Source organism: Alosa sapidissima, chromosome 1, assembly GCF_018492685.1.
Source record: "Alosa sapidissima isolate fAloSap1 chromosome 1, fAloSap1.pri, whole genome shotgun sequence".
NCBI lineage: Eukaryota > Metazoa > Chordata > Actinopteri > Clupeiformes > Clupeidae > Alosa > Alosa sapidissima.
In genome coordinates this window covers 29,957,605-29,977,568 of record NC_055957.1, presented here as the reverse complement: position 1 = coordinate 29,977,568, position 19,964 = coordinate 29,957,605, and the positions used below count along the sequence as shown (strand labels likewise).

Below are 19,964 nucleotides of genomic sequence, written 5' to 3'. Positions count from 1 at the left end.
ACCCAAACGTAATGAATTACATGTAGACCAAATATATCAATATAATGATGCATTTCTGATATTGTAGAATCTTGTCGAAACATAGCTTTGTGTGTTGCAGAGCCTTATAGATAGGCTCTGGTGTGTTGGAAATTGCTCAAATCACAACAGTTACTATTTTTCTGCAGAATGATACTTGAACACAGTGACGTTGGTTCTCCCGCCGTATACGTAATGATGTCACAACAAGAAGATGCTGGATAGCCTCGAGTCGGAGGCCATGGGCAACTAGCAATAGCGAAAATGTCGAAGTGGCACAATTAGGGAGATTTGTCAGATTTACTCTTGCAGGGAGCGAGAATACTTTCACCTGCTCAAGGAAGAGTTGTGTTTAAACTGTAGATAGACACAACACTGGATATTGTAGGTGAGTTCGTCAACACCGAGTTTGCTAGCTAATGTTAGCTAACGTTAGCTGGAGAGAAGATGAGTCGGATGGGGCGCCATTTAAACGTTTTGCGAGAAAAACATGCTGAATCTCTTGAGAATGGTAGCTTTGTTCTTGAACATGTCGAATAAATACATATCCTAATGCATTGCGTTACACCCAAAATGACTGTTTCAACCTTGTACCGTCAAGTAGTGCGTGTTCTCTGAGCTTCAAAGCTATTTAGCTTGCTAGCTTTTTAGCAAGCTAGTTAGCTAAATATCGATAGCTAGCCATTGTGATTAGCACGGCAACCGAAACAGGAAAAGATTCTGTCATAACGTTTGCTAGTTCTAAACTCCCGTTGGTCAAAGGTTTGGTTTAGATTGATGGCCACCAGGTAATGTTTCATCGATGTTTGAGTTTATCCTGAGACCTGAGTCTTCCATCACCGCCACACTGAAAGCCACAGGGTCTTAGTTGTGATGCTGTCCTCATGTTTTAATTGTTAAAGATAGTTGGGACGTGTATGTGTGATATTAATTTCACAGCAGAGGAAGTTAACGTTAGCTTTGTAACGTTAGCGAAACTAACGTTAGGCTAACGCGTGTTTGCTCAAACCATTGAGATCTGGACATTTCTCAAACAAAGCAATTTAAGTTACAGGATAAAGGACACAACATCGTCATTGTTTTATAAACAGTAACATTATCTTACTATTAATCATAAAACTTCTCTATGACATCGGTAACTTAACGGTAAAGTTTTTGTTGTCTATTTTGTCTTAACCCTTAACGTTAACTTAACCGCCTACAAAAACACATTTACACCCTCATTGTAACCTTACCTGTTTATGTAACGTTGTATTGGAATGCTTAAACGTCTGTATGTTACAAACTGATAAGTCAAATATGCATGAATCACCATAGTCTCACATATTGAACACACTTCACCATTTGGGAATGCTTTAACATTTGTCATGGAAGTTTGGTTATTATTATAATACTTAGGCATTATAAGGACTGTCCGTGGTTGCAAAGCGATGTCTGTTATGCATTCTGTTAAGGTCACATTGTAGTTCGGTTTAGAGCAAATCATTGAGGGCATTAGTGTTGAGATTGACTGACCACTATGTTGCAGTGGGTGGGACTCCATGTGCTGCCTTTTCAGCTGCCACAATTTACAACTCAATTTTCTACAAATGCACATTAATTTATGTGGCCTACACAGAGAATATTTTACTTTTTCGTCAGATTGAATAATAAAAAAGACATACTATGATGTATTCCTGAGGAATTCTTTAGGTGATTTTTAGGCTGCGTGGGGCAAATTCCTCCGTTTTTAGTTTAAGTTCCCCCAGTCACATCAGCTACCACCGTGTGATTTATTGAACTGCTGTGCTCACATACTGTATGTATGGACAGTTAACACATGACATTTGGCTGTGTTATAGATGTAGTGTTGTAGATATTCTAATTAAGTAATTAGGCCACTAGTTAATATTATTGAAGTGTATCACTCAAGAAAACTAGACATGGCAGACAGTACATGAAAATCTTTGTTCAGAACACTATTAACCATGGTCATCACAGCTGCTTTGTAATGTATGTATACGTTTAAACTGTTTGCAGCAGAATGTTCACTCACAGCTTCCTCTCAACTTTCCCAGATTTCCCAGACTCCAGTGGTCACCATGGCGACAGACATCGGTTCCCCGCCACGGTTCTTCCATATGCCTCGGTTTCAGCACCAGGCTCCACGGCAGCTTTTCTACAAGCGGCCAGATTTTGCCCAGCAGCAGGCCATGCAGCAGCTGACATTCGATGGCAAGCGCATGAGGAAGGCTGTCAACCGCAAGACCATCGACTACAACCCCTCCGTTATCAGATACCTCGAGGTATGTACATGAAATTGTGTTCTGGACAGGGACTTTTCTGGAAAATAGATATGTGTATTTAGGATATGAAATAAGCAATATGCTGTGAAGTTTTGTCACCACAATGTCTTGGTGCGAAACATTCTCATTGTTAAGGATTGGGGTGGGGGTCTGACACAATTCTTTTAATAGCAGGACAAGAGAGCACCAGTAGCCTCTTGTTAAAAGTTTTTCATCTCCTGCAGAATCGGCTGTGGCAACGTGACCATAGAGATTTCCGTGCAATTCAGCCAGATGCAGGTTGTTACAATGATGTAAGTACACATGCAACGTCTGATTTATGTTGATTTTGAGTCATCTAATTTGAACTGACAAGCCATATCCTGATCATATAATTTCCATAAAGTGCAAGTAGGATACTCCTTCCAAAGCTGTGCTTTATGCATGACCAATAAGACTTTAAATTGAATGCATTTATCACACATACCTACTGAAACTAGTGTTTGTGCCTCAAAGCTAGAAGGTGAAGATAGTGATGTTTTTGTGTTGCTGTTGAAATGATCATTTAGACTTTGGGGCTGCTTATCAGGGTAGGAGGTGAATGAACTACTACAGAGTATTGTTTCTCTCCCTGGAATCCTCAAGGTATATGACCTGTGTTGTTTTTCTGCAGCTTGTGCCCCCCATGGGTATGCTGAACAACCCCATGAACGCAGTCACTACAAAGTTTGTCAGAACCTCAACCAACAAAGTGAAATGCCCGGTCTTTGTTGTGCGGGTAAGGGATTATTTCGCAATTTCCCATTTCTGGAGTGGCTTGTAACTTTAACATTTTAGTATTTACTATTTGATCAAATATTTTTGTGTTTTACATATCAGTGTATGTTTGTATGTGTTTATGTATCTATTCCTTTTTTGTTGTTGTTGTTATGTCTTGCTGTTGGGCATAGAGCCTGTAATAACGTTTATATAATACGTCATTGTAGTGATATAATTTGTGTTTCCTCTGCATTTGGCATCTTTTCTGAGAAAGCTATCAGACAAATTGATTAATTCGTCACTTTATTCCCCCTGCTAGTCTCACTGATTCCGCACCCTTTGTTTTTTCCCAGTGGACCCCTGAGGGCAGACGATTGGTCACAGGGGCCTCCAGTGGGGAGTTCACTTTGTGGAACGGCCTCACCTTTAACTTTGAGACCATTTTACAGGTAAACTCTTTTTCTGACGCTGTTAATGCAATGGCTGCTCATTTAAAGTGAATAGGCTACGTTCTGTACCCACACATTTTCTGTACTTCGGATGTCTGTACTTTCTTTACCTGGTATGTTCATGTGGTTAAACTGCTCTGTCTCCTTCCCCCAGGCACATGACACTCCCGTAAGGGCCATGACCTGGTCTCATAACGACATGTGGATGCTGACTGCAGACCACGGCGGCTACATCAAGTACTGGCAGTCCAACATGAACAACGTCAAGATGTTCCAGGCCCACAAGGAGGCGATTAGAGAGGCCAGGTCTATACCAAATCTACCATTTTCTGTAGTTAACCCAAGCCTGTTAGTGCCCCTGCAATGTCGGGGATTTGCCTGTAGGGGGCTCCCTAAGTTGCTCTTTGTTCTGGTACACTCCTCCCTCTGCTGCTGTTTTGTTTTCATGTCCTGGATTATTGACGGATGTATGTGTGTGCTGTCGCAACACTGCACTGATTTATCACCTGTGGCTCATGAGTTATTATCATTATTATTATGTGTGTTCTTCTTTTTAAATAAAGAATTGACATCTATTTTTATAAAAGGTTTTGACGACACCTGATAAAACGGCACACAGGCAAGGATTGGCAGTCTTACAGGAATTTTCTCTGAAAGGAGAAAAAAAGTTCCTTAGGTGCCTGAGAGACTCGTACCAGTACAGTAGTTCTCACCTGAAGCTGAGTTTTTCAATTCGGTTGAGACTGACACACCCCCATAGCTGTCCCTCACTGCCCCAATGTCAGTGCCACACCTCAAGAGTTCCACGTTTCAAATAAAGTTTGGATCTTTAACTCTTGAAGTAAACAAATACTAATCCTGCCAGGTAGTGTATTTAGTATAACTGCATATGCCAGTGCGTATCTCAGTGGCACTCTTATGATTGGTTGAATATCTGCCCAATTTCAAACAAGTCACATCTAGCACAATGTTCCAGAAAAGTGGTAATACTGCAGGTTTTTGAGAACTCACTGTGAGTGCACTGGTCCGCCACTGCTGTAGTGACGGGACAGGAACTACCTTTATGGTTTTATTCAATGTGGTTTAAATGTCATGTCCTACTAATGTGTGGTCCTATTTCAACAACAACGATGCTTCAACAGCACAAAACTTCCTAGCTTGAAATAAGAGGATGTAAGGAATAGTTTTAGGAAGAGTTGTTTTGTGCAAGAATATGTTGAGGCTATTCCAGACGAAGATGGGTGCTAGTTTTACTTGCCTTATAAAGTTTTAATGTTGTTGGGTCTTTGGAAAGCATTAATATGGAATATGTGCTTGATTTTGAGACGGATGGGTTGAGGACGTCTGTTTATTTGGGTTGGTTTACCCTCATTGTGCTTCAGGTCTAGAGTTAACATGTAGTTCTGGTTGTGATCTCTTATTCAGAGTACACGGTAGATTCAGTTTTAACCAAAGCCACACTGGAAACGCAGTAGACATAGACACACGTTCAGACTGCAGGCAAAAGTGGCCCAAATCTGATTTTTTGGGGTGGTCAAGTAACCAGGTTAGACTTCTTCAGAAGTAGGCTAGTGTGAACACTCAAATCTTGCCCAGATCTGATTTTTTCAAAACTGATTTAGACCACTTTCATATGTGGTCCTGAATCAGACCCAGGTCTGATGTTTTTTCAATGCGGCCGCAGTGTGAACAACCAAGGCGGATTTGATGCGACTTTTACGTCAATCTACATAGACGTTTGTCACAATTATGAGCGGGAGTTAGCTGATGTCATTGATGATGTTGTTATTCTTTTGTACATGCGGGTTAGTTCGGAACCGCAAACAGTTCACACTGGAATCTGATATAGGCCACATTTTAAAAGGTAATGTGAACAGCCAAACAAAAAAAAATCGGATCTGAGCAAAAAATCCGAATTGAGCATTAAGACTTGCGGTGTGAATGTAGCCATAGTTTAGAGTCAGTGACAATTGTAAGGTGTCAAGCAGCAGATTCTGACCTTTTTGGAGTCTTGAGGGCAGCTCGCTGGTTCTCCCTGACAGCAATGTTGACCGAGAAGCCAGACTCGGGCACTTCCTCAGTCTTGGTGTGTTTAAGCTGCCAAGGCCTGCTTAGTCTTCCTGCAATGTTGATTTTCTTCCTGCTGTGTCTTCAGTTTCTCACCCACGGATAATAAATTTGCCACTTGCTCTGATGACGGAACTGTGCGCATCTGGGACTTTCTCCGCTGTCATGAAGAGAGGATTCTTAGAGGTATGTTTCTGTTAACCAGTGGAGATGCACTGCACCTATTATAACACTGCAATATCATGCTCTTGTGTATTCTTAAATGAATGGTTGCACTCTGGTTCACTCACAAACAAAATTGCAGCACACACATCCTCTCTTTCTCTGTGTGGCCCCCACCCCAACCCCCAGGAAAACAAAATAACTGCAGAGGGCAAAACACCCATTCATACCATCTTTTCATGAGTTCGCTCGCATTGATCAAAAGGGTTGGTCGTTAGTACCAGTTTTTGTTTTTACCGTGTCATGAGCCATTTCCACTGAGTGTATAATTTGCACAAATGTTGAGATGTGTTTTACCCTTTGCAATTTAATTAGATATCTCTGGATGATGCATTCATGAGAGACTGTCCTGGGTGTTACATTTAGCACTGCAGTAAATTATTGTAGTCAAGATTTTCTTGTTCTATCCTTACCCTTTGTAAACCCTGCTAACTTTGCAATAAGTATTAATACCAAATAAAGAACATAATAAAGGTTTTGATTTTACGTGATAGATATCCTCAATGAACGATAAATAAAAGCTTAAAGCTATTGAAATTTCAATTATTTTTTTTAAAGAATATTAAGTCCTAAGGAAATTTAATTTGTTTGTGTTTATCGCTTATGTGGTATTTGTTTTTATCTGCCTTGTGACATGTCCACACTCTGGGAAGAAGCCCCTTAGTTCTCTCCTTAAGACTCTTTCTGGCAAATTTCCTTTCAAAATTACCCGCAAAAATAAAACACATATTTTATAATGTAATGTCAATAACTGAGGGTTATAGTCAGGATATTGCCTCTTGTGTAAGCATATTGACTGCACCTCTTAAGGGCTGTACATCACAATAGTATCAGTGTCTTATTTTCTGGTGTATTCATTTCTATGTGCAATATACAGTGTGTGAACTACACTTACGATACTCCCCCCACCTTAGGTTAAAACCTAGTTTAATATGGGTTTAATTTCATGTTTATGTGGTGCTACTTTCCTGCTACAACCCAGGTATATTTTAATTGTACTAGTTAGTTGGCCTGCTCTAACTGTTATTGGGATTCTATTTGATTTATAGGTAGTTCAATACCTCAAGAACCTAACTTAACTCCCCAACAATTTTCACTACCACACGTTTAAAGCTGCTCTTGGAAAGATTTTTTTGATCATATTCACTGAAACTGACACTGTGCTCCGACAGAACAACATAAATCAGCCGGATTTGGAAAGAAACCTGCACTTCTACCTCCACTTAGAGCCTGTTATTTGTTTTGCAAAAATCGACAGCTCCCAGTTCTTCTGGTCCAATCAGAGCAGGGCTGTGTGAGATCTGACTGTCAATCACAGTCTGGTGCGCACTGACGAGCACAAAGTAGATGAGGGGGTGCTTGGTGGTAGTGGGGGAGGGGCATAAGAGTTGTAAACATTCGAAATTTTGCCTAAGTCCCCTCAACCTGTCAGACTTGCCAACTGCAGCTTTAAGGGGGGAAATTCCCTGGTATCTCATACTGCCATTTATTGTTGATTCTTCGTTCACATTTCAATTTAAAGCAATATCAATACATTGCGTATGGACATCAACAGCATCAAACACAAACTAAAAAAAGCCCTTTTTTTTTACTTGAAACAAATCAGTCGAACGTTGAAGTTAGCGGTGTTGTTGCATATATGCTAACCTCTTCTAGCACAGTTTCGGCTAGTTTTGAAAGACAGCGCCCCCCTTCTGTCATGGAAAATGACTGTCTAGAGCTAGCTAATCCACTCCACCATGTGGTTGCCAACTGAGTGTTCCTAGACCATTCTTGGCCGACACTGCCTAGCTTGTTCAGTTAAAGCACGCGAGCCATCTTGGTTTCTGGTCAGGGAATGACTGAATGAGTGTGTGAATGATCTGCAAAGTAACTCCTATGCATTTATCTGCTTTCGCTAACTTGATTAACAATTAGTCAACTTCCTGCATAGAAGTCTAAAACAACATAACATTGTATTGGAATTTATGGACCACAACAATTTATTCCAGGTGTCAACTTTATCCTCCATTTAGCTTAACATTTTCTTTACTCCACTTCCCAGAAGCACAACTCATTTAGTATTTTTATGCCCCCGTGCCTGCATTGTCCTATGCAAAGTAGTCTTGATATAAATATTTAGGTGGTTCGTCATTGACTATTCAGTATGTTTTCTTTTTCTGTGCATAAACCATGTATGCACATGGATTAGTTTTCTTAGTAGTATCATTAAGAGGTTCAATCATATTGTTATCAAAACTGCAAAATAGGTGTGTAATATAAGGCCCACATATGGATAAGTTCTTGATTAAATAACTTGATGAGCTGCCTGCACTTACATTACAAATTTCAATTTTATTGTGGTGGCTTTTTTAAGTTTACACACACACACACACCTACACAGAGAGAGAGAGAGAGAGAGTACTGTGTAAAAGTCTTAGGCCACCATTAGGTTGTTTTGACAGAAGCATGATTACCACTATTTATTTATCATTTACTATATTAGCATACAACATATAGGAAGAGTAGTTGTAACACTGATAAAGCTACAAATTCAGTGGTGGCCTCAAACTTAAATGAGCATGACTGCTGTGTACCTTACACACACACACACACAGAGAGAGAGGGCTGTATCATTATGTTACTATCTGGAGTAGTAAAGAAAAATGTAAAGTTAAAATGAATTGGTTAGGACTATATTGTCTTGTAGGAACTGACCATTCCTAGTCTACTTTTTGATATGTACATGGAAAATGTCTGACTGAATAATGCTTGTTTAGATTATTACAGACATAGTCATGATCCACACCAACAATAGGCTATGTTAAAGGAATTTCACTATTAACGTTTATATGACGTGGGGAGAGAGGGTTGGCTATGCAAACCTGGAATGATGCGTAATCTTCCATTGTGGAGCCTACTTGACTGTAGCCTTGAATATGGTGAAGTTGAAGTTCTTTTGCTTGTACAATTGTGAAATATTCCCTGTACAAGTTATTTTAGTTTATTTCCTTGTGCAACTGTGTCATGACTAATTAACTTCTTAAGAAGCAGTCAGTGTGTCTATAATGAACAGTCATCTGATCACTGAAAGATTGAAGGTGCCAGGCCTATCCTTTACCTCTCACAAGTGCTTTCAAATGTAAATGTGAATGAATTTTCAGAGACTTTGAGTAGGATAGGCTGTGCATTTTTTTTTTATCTGATTGAGGCTTTATGTAATTGACCAAAGTTTAATCCAACATGTCGGTGTGTACGGTTAGATGGTCTTTGGCGGTTGTCATACTGTTAAGGTGTTTTCCTGAGTACTGCGACATATAACCAATGATTTCAGGTAATTTTAGAGCTACTCTTTTAATAGTCATTAAGTATCACTTAATCAGGTAGTCGAGACATTGAGGAAATTGATTATTAAATTGAGCTGTATGTGATGAGAGTTGCTATAATCAGTGACTTATTTTTGAAATATGTTCATTAACCGCTTCTGATGGCAGATCTGTATTGATAGAGATGAGAAACAGGTGACAAGTTTTTGGCATTTGGCCAGTAGAAAAGTAGAAAACATATATTCTGGTTACCTGTTTAGTTTACAGCAAGGAAAAGAAACTCATAAAATTGACTTTAAAGGACTTCTCTGTGGTTTTGAAGCAGGTGAGTTAGGCCAGTGGGTCATAGGGGTCACAGCTGTGATATGCAGTTGGGCAGCATTTCATTTTGATTTTAGGTGGTTTTGCTGCCTCTTGGAAATGTTTTAAGTGTTTTCTTCTGGGATTGGCCCACTCAAAAAGACGTTTTTTTATACACTTCGATCACCTCAGCAATGTTTCCTTGCCTCATATTCATTTTATGACCGGCATGTGAGTCCCTCACTAGCTTCACCTAGAAGAAACATACCATGTTAAGCTACATCTAATTCCTACTCCAGGAGCCCACCGCAAATGTTGTGCCACAACTCCGCTGATCAACTGTTCCGTTGTTAGGGGATCATCAGGTGTGCACAGTGAATTTATAAGGAAAAGGCTCGGAACGTGCTGTGGTCTATCATGTTGCCAAATGTTCGCAGCTATCTCAGACATAAAATAAGCAATTTTTGCATGACTGCTAGTATATTGTCCACTTGTTATAAATAAAAGCTGATCCACTGATGCACTCTCCATTTATTCTTAAGTATGCGATGTTAAGCAAAAACAAACTAAAAATTAGTTTTACTTGTTAGGATCTTACTACTTGATAGTCACACATCAGTTTTTTCCAGTATGTCAGGGTTATTGTTATTTTTTGCCAGTCCCCATCACCCTCTGTCATGTATGCACACTCCCACCCACACACACACACTTGTGATTGATGCTGTATTGATCCCAGGTGAAATTTAGGAGCAATATGCACAAATGTGTTCATATATTGACAAATACAGGGCTGTTCTGTCACAGCATACTATTGTACTGTATTGTACTACATCATACAGTATTGGCTTGGTATGTGGTCTGAGATGGCGGTGTATATTGAAATGATCCCTACCCTCATGAGTTGGATGCAATGTAGATATTACATGAAACATGTGCATCAGTAATATATTGGAAATACATCTACGCATGCTAAAATGATCTACCAATAATACAAGCTCAGTAGTTAATTCTGTTTGCCAACAATGTGCACTGCTATTTGTGTTCTACTCTTGTCAGTGGGTTTTCTGTAACACTGGGCAGTGTTTGGGCTGTACTGGGCCTCTTTCCAACGTAGACAGACAACTGCAGCATGTCTTCCTCTCTTGGTTCCCAGGTCACGGTGCAGATGTGAAGTGTGTGGACTGGCATCCCACCAAGGGGCTGGTGGTATCCGGAAGCAAAGACAGCCAACAGCCCATCAAATTTTGGGACCCAAAGACGGGGCAGAGTTTGGCCACGCTGTAAGTTAGTCATGGTCTACTGCAATTCCTCAGCTTGTCACAGCATTTCAAGCATATGAGATGCCAGAGTAGAAGAAAGTAAAAACAAAGTCATTAAAACGAAAGAGAGGATTGAAGCATGAGGATTCAAAATGGAGTATGTAGGAGCCTCTGTTAAGCCGTTTGTTAATTTAGATGTGTTTTTCCAGTCACGCCCACAAGAACACCGTGATGGAGGTGAAGTGGAACCAAAACGGCAACTGGCTTTTGACAGCGTCGCGTGACCACCTGTGCAAGCTTTTCGACATTCGGAACCTGAAAGAGGAGCTGCAGGTCTTCAGAGGCCACAAAAAAGAGGCCACAGGTATGTCTGGGGCAACTGTGTGTTTTTGAACTGCAATTTGCAGTGTGCGACTCAGTGTTTCCCACAGAATTGGATTAAATTTGTGGCGGTAGCTAACTTGGACAACGGGGAGGGGGGGGGGGGATTAAGATCGTCTTGGTAGTGTATAGGTCTAATTGAGTGCCTGTCACTTTAAGACGTTTGAGGGAACCCTTACAATTGTAACACAGTTGAAAGGCTGCTGATGTGTGGATGCAATTCATAACGTTTTCTACATAGTTAAAATAAAGGTTCATACTTCTCCTTGGGACAAGCACTTTTGAATTTTGGAAAACACTTTTCCATTTACATCGGAATTTTGCAAACATTCAGTGTCAGAGTCAATAAAATGAGCCCTTCAACGAAATTGACAAGCAGCTGTAAGTAGGCTAAGCATGCTAAATTCGACATCCGGCGGCCGATTTTTATTTTGTGGCGCCCCACCACAGATTAGTCAATGTATGGGAAACACTGGACTCTGCTCATGAAAAGGTATCCCAATGCTCTGTATTCTGTTCTTGTAATGTGTTTTTCTTGCCGTAGCTGTGGCCTGGCACCCTGTTCATGAGGGAATGTTTGCTAGTGGGGGCTCAGATGGATCCCTGCTCTTCTGGAATGCAGGGTAAGAGTACTATAAACACGAGCCACACACAATTCACCTCATTATTCATCTTACGAACATTTCTCAGTCCTTCTCGTGTTGTTTTTGAATAGCTCAAGGTGTTCTTTTTATATATTATTTTGTTGTTGAGATAGCTGTTGGAACTGAAACTTGTGTTTGTGTGTTGCCAGGGTTGAGAAGGAAGTTGGTGGCATGGAGATGGCACATGAGGGCATGATCTGGAGTCTCGCCTGGCACCCACTTGGTCACATCCTGTGCTCTGGTTCCAACGACCATACAAGGTTAGTCCCAGTAGGTCTGCATAAAGCACTCAGTCACTGAAGGCAGTGCAATTTACTGTACTGATAGGTAGTAGGAGTATCTACTAATAACTACTCTTGAGAAGTCTTGGTAAACCACCAATTGATGTAAAATTGACCTAAAATTGTCTCTCTTGTCTTCAGCAAATTTTGGACCAGAAATCGCCCAGGAGACAAAATGCGCGACCGGTACAATCTGAACCTGTTACCAGGGATGTCAGAGGATGGCGTGGAATACGGTGAGTGTGTTTGACAGAGGTATCGCTGAAGGTACATGGACTGTGGGTGTATGGTGCCTAACCTGGTTTTCATTGGGTTTGCAGATGACAATGAACCCAACAGCTTGGCTGCCATCCCTGGCATGGGAATCCCAGAGCAGCTGAAAGTGGCCATGGAACAGGAGCAGACTAGTAAGCACTAAAGCACATTGTCATTTCTCTGTAGCTTTTGCTTTGTTTCTCTTTTTTAATGGCTCACATCATTTCTTTAATCATATAATCACCTCTGACTTTCATGGTGCTGCCAGTGCACAGCCATAGTCAGTCTAGAACTTGGACCATATCTTGACTAATCCAGAGAGCCTAACCTGCTGTTGTTTGCCATCTTCAGATAAAGAACCAGCAGCTGAGGCAGAGATGACAATCCCAGGACTGGACTGGGGAATGGAGGACCTCATGCAGAAGGACCTGAAGAAAGTTCCACAGAAGAAAGTGCCCTACGCCAAACCTATCCCAGCCCAGTTTCAACAGGTAAGAGTGCCAGAACCCCAACCCTCCCCGGTGCCTGTTTCTGTTTGGTTCTTTGTGTCCGGCTGCACTTGCTGCCATTGCTCTGAGGTATTTCTCACACGCTCCCACACACTCTGCTCCCTGCCAGGCCTGGTCAGAGAACAAGGTGCCTGCCCTCCCCACTCCTGAGATGCCAAAAGAAAGGAAGGATGAGAAGAAGGTAGATGGAAAAAAGAAGACCCAGGCAGAAATAGAGCAGGAAATGGCTGCTCTACAGTACACTAACCCAATGCTGCTGGAGGTGAGTATTCCACAGACACGCACACAGACACATTATTTCAATATGCAATAAACATTAATTATATTTATTTTATGCTAAACATTGAATGCTTCACTGCCTGATTTATGTTATGTGTTTGTGATAATGATGGAAGCCCTTGGGTTCTAATGTGACTCCTCTTCCACCCTCTTCCCAGCAACTGAAGATTGAACGGATGGCTCAGCTACAGTCCGAGCAGGGCATGCCTCCCCCTGGTGGTCAACCTGGGGCAATGCCCCCTTTCCCCGGCCAGGGAGGACCGATGCCACCACCTCCCCAAGGCTTTCCCCAGAACATGCCCCCACAGCAGATGCCCCCACCCAACATGCCCCCCATGGGTCCAGGGGGAATGCAGGGTCCCTTCATGCCGCAGGGCCCCAACATGGGGCCTCCAGGTCCACAGGGCCCTCCGCAGGGCATGATGGGACCTCCAGACTTTCATGGCCCCCAGGGCATGCAGAGGCATCCGGGGCCCCCCAGGAACATGGGCCCTCAGGGGCCCCACGGCATGCCTCCCGGCCCGCGGGGGATGCAGGGGCCTCCCCCCGGTGGGATGCAGGGCCCGCCTGGTGGCATGATGCCTCCACGGGGCATGGGGCCCCGAGACAGTCAGGGGCCACCACAGGGAGGCATGATGCACCAGGACATGCGGGGCCCAGCGCCCCACGGTAACATGATGGGCGGAATGATGGGGCCTCCAATGGCCAGTCCACCCAGGACTCATGGCAACATGCCCGGCCCAGGAATGGGCAACATGCATGGCATGGGCAACATGCCAGGACCTCCCCCTGGGGGAATGCATGGACAGGGACCTCCAGGTCACATGCAGGGACCCCCTGGGAATATGCAGGGCCCTCCCGGGAACATGCAAGGACCTCCTGGAAACATGCAGGGCCCACCCCCATACATGCAGCAGGGTAAACCAGGACAGTTCAATCAGGTAATCAGTCATGGGAAAGTAAGCCAGAGCCTCAAAGTAATAGCCTTGTGTATAAACAGTCGTCTTCTATAGCTATAGTAATTGCAGCCGTTGCTCATCTGTGTCTTGGTATCTTATATGTAAATTGTGTTTTTCAGGGAGGACAGAATCCCGGTCCACAGTCAATGATGCATGGAATGGCACAGCAAGGACCCAATGGTAAAGACAGTGAAGCTCTGTGGAACTCCTTCGTTTTTGTCCTGTGTTCCTTAGTCTGTGTGTACATGGTTGTAATGGACAAAAGTAACCAGTTTGTCACTTCTCCTATTTCCTATTGTTCGATCCCTTTCTCCCAAGGAGATGGTTCCCGGGGGCCTCCCAACCACCACTTGGGTCCGCCGCCTGATCGCCAGGGCCCCGGAGGCCCAGGGGGTCCTGGCCACGGCCCTGATGGAGGGGGCCCGTACTGGGGAGACTCCAGGGAGGGCCGGCGCGGCCCACCCGAGTTTGAGGGCTCCGACGGCGGCTTCCACGGGCGCGGTGCGGACGAGGGTTGGAGGAGAGGGGGCTCTGAGTACCAGGGCGACCCCAGGAGTCACCGCGGGGGAGCCTCGGGTAACTGGGAGGGCCAGGAGAGGTACCAGCGCGACGGCGAGTTCAGGGGTCACGACAGGTAGCTTGCATACTTCGCTCTCTTCTGTTTCCACTCGTAGGCCATGATGATTTGGAGTGTGTCACAGTCATGAGGGGGTCCTGTGATCCTGTTGTGCTACTCATCTGCTAATGTCACACAAGCACGCACATAGACACACGTAGGACGGCACATGTGCTGAATGTCACTGACTGCTTTGTGGTCTGCAGGTTTGATGTCTATGAGGGCCCTGGGGAAGAGTTTGAGCCGAGAAGGAGAGGCAGAGATGACGGGTCAGTTGTTTGAAAAAGACTGCTTTACCCCAGTCCTTCATTCACTGACCGTTAGCACTCCTCTTTTGAGACAGACTAAAACTGGGCATCCTGCACTGCCCATACTTAATTTACACTCGTAGTTCTCCCAGTCCGCTGCACCACCCTGACATTTTGGGGAGGTGTGGAACAAGACCAGTCATCACTGATCATTTAAAACACCGAACAGCTTCCTAATTTCCAGTTCAAGGCACAATTAAATCCCCCTTCTTTCTTTTTGCTGTGTGAAGTTGTAAATGTTTTCTAAGCGGGGTGCGGCTGCTCTTGTGCACAGGTTCCGGCGGGGAGGACCAGGAGGCCCCCAGGGGCGCGGTGGCCGGGGCTTCCCTGAAGAGTACGGAGGCGAGGAGGGCTTCGAAGCCCAGGAGGACGTTGGCCAGGGCTGGGAGAGTCGAGGACGAGGTCGGCCACGCGGAGGAGGACCACCCCGCGGAGGTCAGTTCACAAACACCACAAACTGCACTCTAGATCCTCTGTGACTTCTCCTCCTCCTCCTCCTCCTTCACCCCCTCACTAGGAAATCACGCAGGAAAGGGCTACCATTGGCCCTTTTCCACTATGGGGTAAAACCCCGGTGTCTGGGGTAAAGCCTCGGACTTCCTCTATTGAGGCCTCAGGTCGACCCTGGAGTAGGGCAGGGCCGAATTGGGGCTGAACCGAGGACTTTTGGAATTGAATACGATGCATCAATAAAATCGGAGAAATTTTAACAGACCGCTAGCATTGGTTTAGGGTTGCATAGCAATAGAAGTTTCCTTATCTGCTTATATTTGTGAAGAAAAACGATCTACAGATATATAAAAACTTTTTAAAAGAATGAAGGATACTGCTTCTTACCAATTCATGACTTGTTTAAATGTCCTTGTAATTCATTTTACGTATGCTCGTGGTGTAGTTGCAAAGCACTGTTTAGAAGTTTCTAGCATTATTAGCTAATGTCCCCGATGTTACAGCTCCGGAAACACAACACCAAGGCTACGCACCGGTGTTTAAGTCCGGGGATAAAGCCTTGGGCCACAGGTGTCCTTAACACCAGCACCTGTATCTAACTCGCGCCACAATAACCTTTTAACTCCACTCCGCGTTCTCTTTTTTTGTTTTTTGGTTCCCTTCTCCTCCCATCCCCTCATAGCTCCCTTCTGTACTTTTGCATGTTTGCTTGCCTTCAGTGGCCCGGAGTGTAGCGGCACATTCTTAACGGGTCATCTTTCTTCTCAGGAGGTGGAAGGAAGGGCTTGCTCCCCACCCCTGACGAGTATCCCCCTCACTATGAGGGAGGAAGAAACCAAGAGGGCTGGGAAGGGGGTAGAGACCCAGGTAAACCTAAACGCTAAGGGCTTTGTGCTGTGTGCCATAGTGTGAGTGCTAAAGACAGCTAACTTTTCCTTTTGGGGAGGGTGGGTAGTGTAGTAATGTAGGGGAGTGTTGATGCATAGATAAGGTAGTGTAGATAAGGCTAGATAAGAGAGGGTGTTGGTTAAGATAGGCCTGTATCATATAGTTTGTGCTTATGCTGGTGCTTTACTGAGACACAGGGTTCACCCTTGGAGTATGGAGTGCTCTGCTCTCTACCTGTGTATACTGATGTTGCTCCTTGTGTTGCATTGCTTTTTTGGCTACCAAGTCCTATGGAATTGAAAACCATCTTGTGTGTGTGTTCCGGCTGGATGTGTGTGCGTTTTTGTGTGGGCACATTTGATTTGTGTGTGTGTGTGTGCATTTGTGTGGTATGTATGTGTTTGGGTGCGCGTTTGTGTGCGTGTGGATGTTCATGTAGGTCATGAGGGCTACAGAGATGGGCCACGTCAGGATCACCACGACAGCCCATCGCCTGCTGGCCGAGAGCGCTCTGGTTCTCTGCAGGGCATGGATATGGCGTCCCTGCCACCGCGAAAGCGTCCGTGGCATGACGGCCCGGGCTCCAACGAGCAGGACTCTCCCGGGGCCGGGCCAGAGGACCGAGGAGCAGGTGAGGGAGACGCACCCCCACATAAATGTTCCTTTTCCTACTGGCTACCCCAAATGCAATCCCACTTAGGTTTATCCTTAATATTGTCTTGCTCATATGTTTGGAGGTTTAAAATAATGGCAGGTTAATAAAGTATTGGCTTCCAAAATAAGGCATTTTTAAGAATGCAGGTGGGGGAAAAAACACAAAAATATTGTAATTGAACAAAAAAAAAAATCTGGAAAAAAAAATTGGATTCTGTCTGATTAGACATGGAATGACCCGGTAGTCTGTATTGGTGATAGGGATGTAACGGTTACCGGTGTAACGATAAACCATGATCAAGTTCTCGACGAGAACAATTACCGTTTTGATTTTTAATTATCTCAATTATTGCGGTGCGGAAAACCTGTGTGGAATTCTTCCCAGCATCATCTGAGTCCCCCAAAGTAGGCGCACAGGTGCAGCATGCAACGTGGGCTTGTTATGTGTTTCAAATCATGTGCCATTGCTACGCATATCTCAGGATGACTGCAAACACAAATAAACCTAGCTATATGTGTGGATCTGTGGTGCATTTTCACAGGCCTACTCTCACAGGAATGGTTCTCTGTTGAATCTACCAAATGTATAGGACAAGTGGCATAACACTTTTGAACGTTTTAACTTTTTACCATTCGTCTATGAATGCACAGTTGCCTACTGCATCTTGAAAGTTTGTTGTGATAAACACTTGTGGCATCTACTAGGCCACAGCGACAACTTGTGACAGCCATTCATTCACGATATGTTGTAAAATATTGAAATTGTCGGAACTTTACATAGGCTAGTTTAAACTGTAGCCTAGGCTTTTCTTGTCACCCATGCCTGCTTCATTTATCCCAACCAGAAGGGACAAATGAAACATTACTCACATTACGCTTTTATTGAAATAATTCCTGAACGGTTTTGTTTAGAGCTGAAAATGCTGAATATATTTGACAGAGGACAGATGAAGGTTGCTAGTGACAAAATATTAACTTTCAGTGTGGCCCGATCTTTTTGTAAATTACGTTTAATTAAAAAGTGTTTCGATCATCCCGGCTCTCCCTTATGGTAGGCTAGTTGTGAGCAACAGGCATGCACAAGATATAGCTTCAGTCAAAGGAGTTGCAGCTTTATTTAGTTTCAACAATTCACTAACTTTACCTCAGTCGCCAGCCAATCTGACTTCCTTTTGCATGTGCGTTTTCTCACTCCCTCTGCACTAACACGCACCAAGTAACAAAAAGGGGGAGCCTTTTTCTCTTAAAGGAGCCACACCACTTTTATGACAAGACACTACGCTATTCTGTTGACTCCGAAACATTTTCAACACATTCGAAAATCATTGCGGTAATACGGACAACAGTGATCATTTTGGTCACTATAATCGTCATGTTAAATTTTCATACCGTTACATCTGTAATTGGTGACTAATTTGCTGATTCTCCTGTCTCAGGTCGACCGCCCCCACGAGAAGAGGGTGGCTACGGACCCCCGGGGCGAGGGGGCCGAGGAGGCTGGGGCCGGGGAGGCGGCTCAGACAGGGGCGGAGGCGGCCCCGGCTCGGGACCAACCACACGCCGCGGGTCCATGCGGGGCGGCCGCGGTCGATAGGACGGCGAGAGCCCGGGGCCCCTGAGGACGGAGGAGTGGACGGCGCTGAGAGGAGCCCGCAAGACTCCCGGACACCACAGACGCCCAGGGCTCTGACCACGGGTAGGAGAAAGGGTGTTTATTGGACATATGACGTTTCCCTTTCCCCGGCAACGTGATGGGCGTGGCCCTAACTTTTCACTCTGGCCGGTTCCTCACGTGAGGTGATGGGTGTGTCGGACTGCTGGGCTCCTTGGGCCTACTCGTGGTGACTGAATGAAGTGAAAAGCTGAAGTCCACTGCTCTCTCAGAGAGGAGTGGATGTCTGCCACAGACCTCTGGACAATGTGCACCCCTCACTCTAGCTGTTGGACTGATGGCTCCATGTCCTTTTGTTTGTCTTTCTTTTTTTTTTTTCTTTTCTGTGTGCGTGTATGGGTTTTTCAGCTGGTTGGTTATGGATGAGTGAGCCTAAATGGTGTGGTGCTCTGATGTCGGTCAGTCACACAATGGGTTCTTTCGTGTCAGAACTTTGTGTATGATGCAGAGCACGGCACAGCTCACGTGCCAGTCACTGTTCAACGTGCCCCCACCGGCTGCCGGCTGACTGGTGCTCTAACCCAGCCACCTTCTCCTTGGACTGATGTGGACCCTTCAGACCTCCATCTCTGGCCCGAGCCATGTCCATCCAGAGGAAAAATGACTTCCAGGCTGAACATGAAATGAAAATTCTGAAAACGGCCTCTAGCCACTCTGTCCCAGCTGGGGACTCTGTTCAAATTTTCCTTTTTGTGTAAAATAATGGAACAAAATTATTCTGTAACATTACCAGGCCACTCATGAGAATCGAGGCTGCTGGCTTTGTTTCTAAATGTACAGTTTGTCAAGAGATTGTCATCGTTTTTTTGTATGAGACAATAGAATTTGTGCAAAATTTGTATAAATTCATCAGTCTGGTTTTTTGTTGTGTGTATGTCACCAGATAAAAATGGTAATGTTTCATCATTGAAGAGAATCTATCTGTTAGCTGCAAACACACATGGAATATACAAACATGTTCCTCTGAGATGGAGAAACACGAGTTCACATTTTTGCACCCTTTTATGCATTGCATTCTTATGTTATAGTGGATGCTTAATTAAGATTTCACCAGATTAAGTGAAGAAGAAAAGATTGAATGAGAACCAGTAGGCATTTTGCAAGCGCCTTACATAAAAGCAGTTCACTTCATCCTTGCAGGACATCACCTATTGTACGACTGCACATGTAGAAAATAGTCAACACTGTAATTGGATTGTCAGAGCAATATAACATTTTCCGCAGTGCTCAAGTCTTAACTCAATCTGTTAGGTTTTAAAATAATTTGCTGCAGATCAGATTGAGTCTTGTAGTACAAAAGTTGTGAAAAGCATACTGAAGAATAATAAAACAAACTAAATATGTGTCTTTTGCAACAAAGTATGAACATAACTCCGATATAATATAGAGGGAATGCACAGCAGTCTGTAGAAAGAGACCTCTGAA

The 19,964-nt window shown here is 44.0% G+C and overlaps 1 protein-coding gene across 7 annotated transcripts; it reads left to right on the top strand.

The window, feature by feature from the left end:
* The first annotated feature begins 194 nt into the window (after positions 1 to 194).
* Positions 195 to 19,440, top strand: wdr33 (WD repeat domain 33). 7 transcript variants are annotated; one of them, XM_042098904.1, is made up of 23 exons: positions 195 to 406; positions 2,076 to 2,303; positions 2,528 to 2,596; positions 2,956 to 3,060; positions 3,395 to 3,490; positions 3,645 to 3,796; positions 5,646 to 5,743; positions 10,538 to 10,664; positions 10,853 to 11,007; positions 11,569 to 11,647; positions 11,818 to 11,928; positions 12,091 to 12,185; positions 12,270 to 12,356; positions 12,556 to 12,695; positions 12,823 to 12,975; positions 13,151 to 13,933; positions 14,071 to 14,131; positions 14,273 to 14,585; positions 14,774 to 14,836; positions 15,124 to 15,310; positions 16,094 to 16,192; positions 16,653 to 16,844; positions 18,304 to 19,440. In XM_042098904.1, exons 2-23 carry the CDS (start codon positions 2,100 to 2,102, stop codon positions 18,484 to 18,486), a joined length of 3,552 nt encoding a protein of 1,183 aa, XP_041954838.1. In that variant the 5' UTR covers positions 195 to 406; positions 2,076 to 2,099; the 3' UTR covers positions 18,487 to 19,440. The 7 variants fall into 7 exon arrangements, with proteins under 7 accessions (XP_041954838.1, XP_041954847.1, XP_041954829.1 ...); XM_042098913.1 differs by having other exon boundaries at positions 14,270 to 14,585; positions 15,150 to 15,310; XM_042098895.1 differs by having other exon boundaries at positions 14,270 to 14,585.
* The last annotated feature ends 524 nt before the right edge of the window (positions 19,441 to 19,964 follow it).

Coding starts and splice junctions, on each gene's coding strand:
- wdr33 (XM_042098895.1), top strand. CDS start 2,100: ATGGCGACAGACATCGGTTCCCCGCCACGGTTCTTCCATATGCCTCGG. Junction 3,797..5,645: donor GAGGCGATTAGAGAGGCCAG/GTCTATACCAAA, acceptor CTGTGTCTTCAG/TTTCTCACCCACGGATAATA. Junction 14,586..14,773: donor GAGTTCAGGGGTCACGACAG/GTAGCTTGCATA, acceptor TGTGGTCTGCAG/GTTTGATGTCTATGAGGGCC.